The 11,731-nt window shown below is 44.6% G+C and overlaps 1 protein-coding gene across 1 annotated transcript in view; it reads right to left on the reverse strand.

The window, feature by feature from the left end:
- NAALADL1 (N-acetylated alpha-linked acidic dipeptidase like 1) overlaps nt 1-4,666 on the reverse strand; it is an 88,465-nt gene extending 83,799 nt beyond the window's left edge. The window contains exon 1 of the mRNA XM_075326779.1: nt 3,769-4,666. Within this exon, the coding sequence (XP_075182894.1) occupies nt 3,769-3,965 (197 nt within the window). The 5' untranslated portion in view covers nt 3,966-4,666. The remainder of the gene's footprint in view (nt 1-3,768) is intronic.
- Between the last annotated feature and the right edge of the window lie 7,065 nt (nt 4,667-11,731).

The following is an 11,731-nucleotide window of genomic DNA, read 5'->3' on the forward strand; positions in this document are numbered from 1 at the left end:
TCATTCCGACTCATGTTCTAATATCTAAAGAGGTTGTCCACTACTGTTACATTGATGGCCTAATCTTAGGCTAGATAATCAATATCTGATTGGCCAGGGTTTGACGCACGGCACCACCGCTGATCAGCTGTTCTCCGTGCCGGCAGCAGGCAGCTTTAAATGCTCAGTTCTGGAGCTGCTCCACCGACTGATAGCGTCCGCAGCCGGGTATCCGCCTCACATTGATTTGAATGGGCGGTGGATGTGCAGTACCCAGTCGGGCCCACTATCAGTAGACAGGGCAGCTTTGGAACTGAGTATTTTTGGCTGCCTGCTGTCGGTGCTGAGACCAGCTGGTCGGTGGGGGTACAGGGTGTTGGACCCTGGCCGATCAGACATTGATGACCTATCCTAAGGACAAGCCATCAATGTAAAAGTAGTGGACAACCTCTTTAAAGGGAACCTGTCACCACCTTTTTGCCCTATAAGCTGCGGCCACCACCACCGGACTCTTATATACAACATTCTAACATGCTGTATATAAGAGCCCAGGCCACTGTGAGAACATAAAAAACACTTTATAATACTTACCTAATGGTCGCTCGGTTGGCCAGATGGGCGTCTTCGTTCTCCAGTGCCGGCGCTGCCTCTTTCAGCCATCTTCGTCCTCCTTCTGACTCCTGTGTGCATGACGCGTCATACATCATACACACTCGCCGGTCCTGCGCAGGCGCACTACAATACTTTGGTCTGCCCTGCTCAGGACCTGAATGCCGGCGAGTGTGGATGACGTCGGACGCGTCATGCACCGCAGCTAGAGAAGAAGGAGGACGAAGATGGCCGAAAGAGGCGGCGCCGGCACCGGTGAATGGAGACGCCCATCTGGCAAACCAAGCAACCGTTAGGTAAGTATTCTAAAGTGTTTTTTATGTTATACCCCCGGCCTGGGCTCTTATATACAGCATGTTAGAATGCTGTATATAAGAGCCTGGTGGCGGTGGCCGCAGTTTATACGGCAAAAAAGTGATGACAGGTTCCCTTTAACTACTTTTGCACTCTACATGAGATTTTTTTTATAAACTATTTACGTAAGCGTCCCCGGTTTCTCCTTCATAGGCTCCGTATACACCAGATGAGTGCTAGCTAATGTTTTATCGGATAGCACTCTAACCAATGTTATACTTTGAGGTCATGCAGATCAGCATACTTTTTTGCTTGCCGATTCAGCATGAGGAAAAAAAACGCTCATTGTTGCGATTGGCAGCGTAAAGTCTATGGGTGTGTGGAAATCTCATCAGACTTCACTCTGATGACATCTGAGTGCAGTCCGATATCCACAGACTCACCGAACAAAGAAGATGGAGAAAATTTGTTCCCCATCTTCTCCTGCAGCGTTTTACGATTCTGTCATGCAAAAAAATTGGATCACACAAATGCTAATTTCACATTTCAAGTAATCTACCGCTAGAATAGGTCCAACAGTAATTTGTTGGCAAAAAAATTGTGCAAACAAAACTTTTTTGCCGTTTTGACAAATTTATTTTTGCAGGATCCGTTTTTTTAATATGGAAGTCTATGGAAGATGGATCCGTTAACAGATTGCTATTTAGCCATCCATTTTTCTCTCATTTGTAAAGGATCTGTTTTCTTCTTACTGGATCAGCTTCAAATGGAAGATAAATAGCAATCAGTTAAGGATACATTTTCCATAGACTCCATTGAAAAAAAAAAACGGATTCTGCAAAAACCTTTTTTTTCAAAATGAACAAAAAAGTTTTGTTTGCCGAACTTTTTTGCTAACGGATTGCTGCTGGATCCTTTCTAACGGATGATTACTGGACATGTGAACTTAGCCTTAATGGGAACCTGTCACCAGATTTGGTGACTATAAGCTGCGGCAACCACCACTGGGCTGTTATATACAGCATTCTAACATGCTGTATATAAAAGCCCAGGCCGCTGTGTAGAATGTAAAAATCGCTTTATAATACTCACCTAAAGGGCGGTGCGGTGTAGACTGGTCGGATGGGTGTCTCCATTCTCCAGTACCAGCGCCTCCCATTTTGGCCAGCTTTGTCCTCCAGTGGGCTCTTATATACACAGCATGTTAGAATGCTGTATATAAGAACCGAGGCCGCTGTGTAGAATGTAAAAAACACTTTATAATACTCACCTAGGGGGTCGGTGCGATGCAAACTGGTCAAATTGGTGGTGCCGTTCTCTGGTAGCGGTGCCTTCTCTTTCGGCCATCATTATCCTCCTTCTGAAGCCGGTGTGCATGACGCGTCCTACATCATCCACACTCGCCGGCATTGAGGTCCTGTACAGGCACACTTTGATCTGCCCTGAGCAGGGCAGATCAAAGTATTGTAGTGCTCGTGAATGGAACCTCAATGCTGGCTAGTGTGGATGACGTAGGAGGCGTCATGCACCCATGCTTCACAAGGACAAAGATGGCCAAAAGACGAGGTGCCGCCACCGGAAAACAGAGACACCCATCCGACCAGTCTACACCGCACCGCCCTCTAGGTGAGTATTATAAAGTGATTTTTACATTATACAGCGCGGCCTAGGCTCTTATATACAGCATTCTAACATACTGTATATAAGAGCCCACTGGTGGTGGCCGCAGCTTATAGTCGCCAAATCTGGTGACAGGTTCCCTTTAACTGACACTGATCAAACTCTGATCAGAGTTTGAGCTGTGGGAATCGATCTGATTCTCTCGCATGAGATAATCTACACTCGTGTGAGCGACGCCATATATGTAGACTGTTTGGACCGATTCATCACTTTTCTCTTTTGGCTTTGCAGTATTTATTGATATTTTTTGCACCAAGTTTTTTTTTAAAATGTCGCACTTGGTTCAGGAATTTTATGTAAAATCAAAAATGTTCTTAATTTTTGTCTTTGTAATTTTTTGCAACCTTTCTGGTCAAAAAAGTACCATATTCCGTTACAATTTTTGCAAAATTTGGTAAAAAAAAAAAAATTACAATTCCACCAAGGGAAACTGGAACAAATTGGCATAACACTTTTGGATCTTTTTAAAAAGCTGCAATTGATGAATCGGTTGTAAATATCCAGAAACCCCAAACCCTGCTCACAATGGTGCATGCACAAAAATAAAAATAGGCAAATACAGATAAAATAGACTTTTAAAAAATATAACTTAAAAGAATAAGGCGTAAAAGAAAAACAGGCAAAAACTACCATTAACTAGACACAATGCAGTAATGAATCGAGCCCTTTGTATATGTGTAGAGTCTTTTTTTAATCTTTTATTGTTACTTTTCTACTGATGAATTAATAAACTTTAATGCAAGTCTGTCCCCATCAGACAATGCAAAAAAAATCCAAGAAAAATCCAGCAATCCCAAACAATAAAAACATTTCAAGGCTTTATTTCATTTTAAAATTCCATGGTCTACACTCCATTAAAAGGGAAACAGAGGACGTGTTTCAGATCCATGAGATCTTTGCTCATATCTGAGAGATCCGAAACGCGTCATCTGTTTCCCTTTTAATGGAGTGTAAACCGTGGAATTTTAAAATGTGAAATAAAGTCTTGGAATTTTTTATTGTTTGGGATTGCTGGATTTTTCTTGGATTTTTTTGGATTGATTCTTCTGGTGTCCAGCTGGACTCTGATCCGTGCAGCCCCTTCCCTATACCTTGAATTGTAGTCGGTGGTGGAGTGGCTGACAAGTATTTTTCTTGACAATATTGCAGGAACCATTGTTCATATATTGATTATTAATTCATTGCATAGCAAAAAAATGTTCTTACCTCAGATTTTCCCTGATGTTTTTGTTGTCTACTTCTTTCATGAACTCTCGAATGAAATTTTCATCAACGTCTTTAGAAAGGTCTTTAGCCCATGATGGTGTGGAGGTCTTCGAGATGCCAAAGTGTCCAATAAGTAATCCAATGGCCAAAATCACAGCTCCGCCAAAAACGCCACCAACTATTTTCCATAAATTCATCGTTCCTCGCAAATCCAAGACAACCAAAAGAAGAAAATCTGATCTTCGTCTGAACGTTTTATAAAACCATTATCTGGTCACGACCTTGGCTTAGATGTGTCTTCAGATAACGGAGTGAGATGTTCTTGCACCATATATAACAGTGTAGGTAACATATTATCGGTTTACAACACTACAACTTTTTTCTTTTTTAAGTGATAATCACCCAAATGTGTCCTTTGTCCTTTGGCAAACCAAGCAAGATGAAATTGTCACGGCATTTATTGTAGGGTAATGTTAATTTTTATAATATATTGCTATTCCAAATGAGGTAAAATATGGCAGAGGTCATCCAGTGCAACACGTGCTAATCATGGATGTTATTCCGTATTATAGCACTGAATTTTCTAACTACTGACCGTACATTTTCTTCACAAGCAGATACAAGGTTACCTTTGATCTAAAAGATTATTATTTAACCAGACTGATGACACAGCCCTAGAGATCAAGCCTCGTAGTGAGTGTCATGTATGACCCCGTTGTCCTGAAGAAAGCCGTGTCAATGTTGCCTGTACAGTGGTACACGGCTTCACTAGCCGCCTGCAGGCCCTTTGCACGGTACAGTAGCTCTGTGTTCCTCTGGTTGACATGTTTTGGACTGATTCTGGTGCATATTCCTATATATCCTGGCAATATGTATTCCTAGATATCCTTGGAGAATCGTATTCTTAGTAGCATATTTGTGCCATATAACACAGCTCTGTAACATGGCTGTGTACATGAAATGTAAGGTGCATCTTTCACCTCCTGGCACGTCCAACTCAAAAACATTTCCTGTATTCGTACATTCCTTTCCCAAGAAGCTGCAAAACCCCTAGTGCATGCCCTTATTATCTCCCACCTGGACTATTGCAACCTCCTGCTATCTGGCCTTCGCTCTAACAGTCTCGCACCCCTACAATCTATTCTGCCCGACTTATTCACCTGTCCCCCCGCTACTTCCCGACCTCTCCTCTCTGCCAATCTCTTCACTGGCTTCCCATTGCCCAATGACTCCAGTTCAAAACCCTAATTATGACCTACAAAGCCATCTACAACCTGTCTCCTCCCTACATCTGTGACCTAGTCTCCAGTTACCTACCTGCATGTAACCTCCAATCCTCACAAGATCTCCTTCTCTGCTCCCCTCTCATCTCCTCTTCCCACCACCACATCCAAAACTTCTCCCGTGCCTCCCCCATACTCTGGAATGTTCTGGCACAACATATCAGACTCTCGGCCACCTCAACAAGCTTCAAAAGAAACCTGAAGACCCACCTCTTCCAACAAGTCTACAACCTGCCGTAAGCCTCAGTTCGCTATAGCACCACACAACCATTTCCGTCCTCACCTACTATATCCTCACCCATCCTTTGTAGACTGTGAGCCCTCATGGGCAGGGACCTCTCTCCTTCTATACCAGTCTGTGCCTCGTTTTGTTTATGATTATTGTACTTGTCCATACTATGTATACCCCTTTTCACATGTAAAGTGCCATGGAATAAATGGCCCTATAATAATAAATAATAATCTTATAATGAAGGGGCAATGAACAAGGAAATTATAGCTGAATTTACCACCTGTGATTGAACCAACTTATCCGAATGCACAATGGGTTATAACAGAACACAACCGGCTTAGAGACCATTGTTGTCTAATGGAAATAGAAAGACAAAGCACTAGTGGGCAAAAAATAGACCACTGAGCAATGAAAAGACATCTTTTCAGAGAAATCCAAATTTGTATTGAACCCAGTTGATGGGAGGGATACCATGCTTCCCCGAAAATAAGCCCTAGTAGGATTTTTTGGGACCTTGAGTATGCTTAAAATATAAGCCCTACTCCGAAAATAAGCCCTAGTTGTGGTTCCATAAGGACGTGTCTATGCAGCTAAAAAAAGTTTACGAATACAGCAGGACTCTTCATCAAAGAAAACAGACCCCCCCCCACCCCTCTAAAAAAAAAAAAATCGAACTCACCAGATCCCCAAAAATTACAGTTAGCAAGTGCCGATGGTGGATGGGCTCTCACACTGAGATCAGCGTCAATGTCAGGTCCCTCAACCTTCCAGCTGCATTGCACTGCAGCTCTCACAAACAGATCAGGTACCAGTATCACTCCGCATGAGTAATACTGCTTCCAGTCACCAGGGGGAGCCAACTTCTATAGAATGCAGGGGGACCTAACAGCGATGCAGATTTGTATGTGAGAGCCCATTCACTTGCCAACTCTAATTGTTTGGAGTCTGGTAAGTGCGATTCTTTGTGGGGGTGTCTGCTTTCCTTATGGGGTAAACTTAGCAGTATGTAGAATATAATAAATTTAAGTAGGTAATTTAAATGTTAATAAATATGGCATGTACCCACCACTATAGGACTGGTTCAGCACCATGAGAATAGCAGTTCTGATAAGTAAATGTGCATCTGAACCAGTATTAGGCTTAACAGAAAATGTTGATGTTCCAGAATGCAATGACAATGAGTATATTTGGAAAAAGTGTTGATTATTTGTACAAGAATAAATGTGGACTGTTGTTTATGGGAAAATATAAGCCATTCTCTGAAAATAAGTCCCAGTGCATTTTTCAGAGCAAAAAAATAATATAAAACCCAAGCTTCCCAATCAGGACTGAAAAATGATCCCTTTTTAGGGTATGCAATAGGTTTGCTATTCACTAAATGATTAAGGAATTGCAAAGGTTTTTATATTAAGCTGTCCAAAAATTATTCCTTTTTTATAGGGAGCTAGAACAAAGTGCAGAAGCAATGGGTTGTAATCAAGCCTTTCCAAAACTTGTCCTATTTTGGGAGATGTTTGTTTTTCCTCAAGAAAGCATGTTTTCTCAGTATCGGTAGGACTGTCTAGTACTATTGTTATTAATTATTATTATAGCGCCATTTATTCCATGGCGCTTTACATGTGAAAAAGGGTATACATAATAGGGACATGTACAATAATCAAACAATACAAGGCACAGTCTGGTACAGGAGGAGAGAGGACCCTGCCCACGAGGACTCACAGTCTACAAGAGATGGGTGAGGATACAGTAGGTAAAGTGGACTGAGGGTTACGGCAGGTTGTAGGCTTGTCGAAAGAGGAGGGTCTTCAGGTTCCTTTTGAAGGTTTTCGATGTAGGCGAGAGTCTGATATGTTGTGGTAGAGAGTTCCAGATTATGGGGGAGGCACGGGAGAAATATTGGATGCGATTGTGGGAAGAGGTGCAAAGGGAGAAGGAGATCTTGTGAGGATTGGAGGTTACGTGCAGGTAAGTATCAGAAGACTACTGTAGGTCACAGGTGTATGGAGGAGACAGGATGTGGATGGCTTTGTATGTCATGGTTAAGGGTACTTTACATGCTGCGATATCGGTACCGATATCGCTAGCGATAGTACCCGCCCTCGTCGGTTGTGCGACACGGGCAAATCGCTGCCCGTGGTGCACAACCTCGCTTACCCCCGTCACACGGACTTACCTGCCCTGCGGTGTCGCTGTGGCCGGCGAACTGGCTCCTTTCTAAGGGGGCGGTTTGTGTGGCGTCACAGTGACGTCACACGGCAGGCGTCCAATAGAAGCGGAGGGGCGGAGATGAGTGGGACGTAACATCCCACCCACCTCCTTCCTTACGCATTGCCGGTGGATGCAGGTAAGGAGATGTTTGTCGCTCCTGCGGTGTCACACATAGCGATGTGTGATGCCGCAGGAGCGACAAACAACATCGTACCGATAGCAGCAACGATATTAAGGAAAGGAGTGACGTGTCAACGATCACCATTTTTCAACAATTTTTCGATCGTTGACCGTCGCTCCTTGGTGTCACACGCTGCGATGTCGCTACTGGCACCGGATGTGCGTCACTAATGACATGACCCTGACAATATATTGGTAGCGATGTCGCAGCGTGTAAAGCACCCTTTAGGGTTTTGTATAGGTAAGGATGGTTGACCTCGGGGGGATCAACATCCAACACCGCGGAGACTCCATCACATCTTTCTCAACGCAGTGACACTAGAACAAGGCCCCCTGGGAAAATATGCAAAACAAGAATGCCGCGGAGACAACATCACATGTTTCTCAACACTGGCAGGAAACTAGCCAGGTCTTTCACCGGGAAGGAACAACCACGGGAAGGGCAGTCTCCAGTCAAGGAAACCGCCTATACAAAAACATGCTATCCATCCACAGACAGCTGTTTCGAAACAGCTGTCTGTGGATGGATACCATGTTTTGGTATAGGCGGTTTCCTTGACTGCAGACTGCCCTTCCCGTGGTTGTTCCTTCCCGGTGAAAGACCTGGCTAGTTTCCTACCAGCATTGAGAAAAATGTGATGGTGTCTCTGCTGCATTCTTGTTTTGCATGGTTATGGTTTTGAACTGGAGTCGGGAAGTGGGAAGCCAGTGAAGGGATTGGCAGAGGAGAGTTCGGGGTGTAGTGAGGGGACAGGTGGATTAGTCAGGCAGCAGAGTTTAGGATAGATTGTAGGGGTGCGAGACTGTTAGAAGGGAGGCCACAGAGGAGGGGGTTGCAGTTGTCCAGGCGGGAGATAATAAGTGCATGCACTATAAAACACAATAAGTAGCTAGGAGATGTGTGACAGGAATGGCTTTGCAATGGTAACAGCTATAGAAGAAGCAGTATTGAATGGTAGCGATTTAGGATGGGGCAGGCAAGGAGATGTGTGGCAGTTTAGGGAAAACAATGGCTGCTCTGGTAGCAGCAGTATGGTCTAGCACTATAAAACACAGTGAGCAGCCCGGAGACGTATCTAATCGCTGATCGACTGCAGTTTATCAATATTCCATCAGGGCGGACGTCTACTTTGACAAAATAGTAATGGCTACAACCAACCAACAGCAATCACGTGACTCAACAATGGCATGTCCCAGCAAGGAACAGCGGTGCCAACATGGGTGGAGCGGCACCACTGCAAGAGATGAGTTTCCATTGTTTTTATTTTCTATTGGGCACTGCAGTGATTAAGCAGGGGATGACCAAAGATGACAAATAATCTAGCCTCTTGGCACTGTCTAAGAATTAGACAGTGTTGATGCTTGAATATGCCTGTATTTGTCAATGGTGCCCTTCTTGACATTTCGGCACACCGGTCAGCACCACTGTAGAGGATATGGATTAAAGAATGTGTGCGGTGAAATGACTGGGGTTCAATACTTATCTCATAGTCTCTGTTAATAATTATCTATTTTATAGCATTCTGGCAATGTTCAGTCAGGTTTATAGTCTATAACTTTGAATTAATGACCATTTTATGGCGATCAACATGTTGATGTATTTTTTAACCACTCTCTTATCTTTTATTACTTAAATAATCCTACAGCTAGTAAGGTAAGCCAGTCCATCCGTTATAAGCCATCATTACTTAGGGTACAGACTTCAGATGGGGACAACAGGTGACATTTCCTGTTCAACTATCCCATCTTTGTACAATAAGTGTCCATTATTGTATCATTCATTCATTCACGTTCAATGTCAAAAGTATGATAACAGTGAGTCTGAGCAAGTAAATAACTGAAAAGCCGCTTCTTATCACTGATGACCAGATTATATGAGCTTAAATTTGTCCATAAAAAGTAATTAATTTATTGCAGAAAATCTAGAAGGATGTTGTGTTGCTATACAATAAAAGTGGCAGTGAGCGAATGTACATACCTATTAAAGGGAACCTGTCATCGGCTGATTCATGCTGACCAAACTGCGGGCAGCCAGGTAAGTAGTAACCTGAAACATTCCGACAGGGACAATAGCTGGAGTCGGGACTAGTCCGGTGCTGTCCCCAGCCGGCTTTTCCCAGCACTGCTAGTGGTGACAGCGCTGGGAAGAACCGGCTGGGGACAGCGCCTGATTAGACTTTTCTTCAGCTATGGCCCTTGGCCGAGGCTCCAAGGTATAATGGCAAGTAAAAGACAAAAAGTGGTCAGCTTAGGCTGATTTCGTCCTGAACGTTTTTTTGCAGCAAAAACGGATCCAGTGTAAATACATTTTAATTTCAATGCATTTGCAATGGACACGCGTCAACATGCATTGACATGCGTTTGCATGTGGAATAGTGAGGATCCATTGAGTTACAGTATTTTAACATTTTTCAGAAACGCTACTTGTAGCGTTTTTGAGCTGCGTCCAAAAGCTATGTGCCCACGGAAGTTTGTACCTGCGGATATATCCACAGGTACATCCGCAGGTTTCCCGCAGATGCTCCCCAGAAACCGCAGCTATTTATAGCTGTGGTAGTACAGCGAAATAGCTGCGGTAAACCTGCGGACATTCATGCGGCTTACCTACGGGAGTCCCGGCTCTATCTCCATAGTCAAGGGCCAGGAATTCCACAGGTATTTCCGCATAAATAATTCACATGCAATTACGTGCGGCTGCGGGACATCTGCAGCATGTTCCGCAGTCGCACATTCCGCAGCATCGACACAGACACTCCCCATGTCCCATAGGATAACATGGGGAGTGTCTGTACTTGCTAAAACCTGCGGATTTATTTAGAAAATCCAAATAAATCCACTGTTTACCGCGGCAAATTCCGCGATCACAGAGTCCCGTGGGCACTTAGCCAAATACTGTTTGTTATTGGATCCTGACTGTACCGTACACAAACGCATGTGAACGCTGGCATGCTGGTAGACAGGATCCTGTTGGGCAGAAACCAGCCTGGCCTGATCAGAGAGTCCCTTCTCTCTCTCTCTCTCTGTCCGTTGATCGGTGTCTCTCTCTCTCTGTCGGTCTCTCCCTCACCCCCCCTCTCTCATACTCACCGATCACAGGCGCAGTGCTGCACGGCTGTCACACTGCTCTGGCGGCTTTTCCTCTTTTGAAAATGCCAGCCGCGCATTATTCCATCTCGTATTCACTGCTTCTCCCGCCCACCGGCGCCTATGATTGGTTGCAGTCAGACACGCCCCCACGCTGAGTGACAGCTGTCTCACTGCAACTAATCACAACCGCCGGTGGGCGGGTCTATATCGTGCAGTACAATTAATAAGTATAAAAAAACGGTGTGCAATCTCCCCCAATTTTGATACCAGCCAAAGTAAAGCCACACGGCTGAAGGCTGGTATTCTCAGGATGGGGAGCCCCACGTTATGGGGAGCCACCCAGCCTAAAAATATCAGTCAGCAGCCACCTAGAATTACAGCATCCATTAGACGCGACAGTCCCGGGACTCTACCCGGCTAATCCTGAATTGCCCTGGTGAGGTGGCAATCGGGGTAATAAGGAGTTAATGGCAGCCCATAGCTGCCACTAAGTCCTAGGTTAATCATGGAAGGCATCTATCAGACACCCCCAATGATTAACCTGTAAGTGAAAGTAAATAAACACATACACCCAAAAAATTCTTTATTTGAAATAAAAGCCAAACAAACACCCTTTTTCACCACTTTATTAAAATCCCCAAATACCCCTCCAGGTCCGGTGTAGTCCACATGAGGTCCCACGACGCATCCAGCTCTGCTACATGAAGCTGACAGGAGCGGCAGTAGAACACCGCCGGTCACTGTGAGCTCCACGGAGCAACTGAAGTGAGTCACACTGTCAGCGGTGTCGTCACTCAGGTAGTGTCTGTATGTGTGCAGTGATGATGGGTGCGGTAGTGCCGATGTGTGTGCGGTGATGATGGGTGCGGTAGTGCCTGCGTTTCTGCGATGATGATGCATGCGGTAGTGCCTGCGTGTGTGCGGTGATGATGGGTGAGGTAGTCTCTCTGTCTGTCTCTGTCTGGTTCAGTTC

The sequence above is a fragment of the Anomaloglossus baeobatrachus genome, chromosome 10, assembly GCF_048569485.1.
Source record: "Anomaloglossus baeobatrachus isolate aAnoBae1 chromosome 10, aAnoBae1.hap1, whole genome shotgun sequence".
Taxonomy (NCBI): Eukaryota; Metazoa; Chordata; class Amphibia; order Anura; family Aromobatidae; genus Anomaloglossus; species Anomaloglossus baeobatrachus.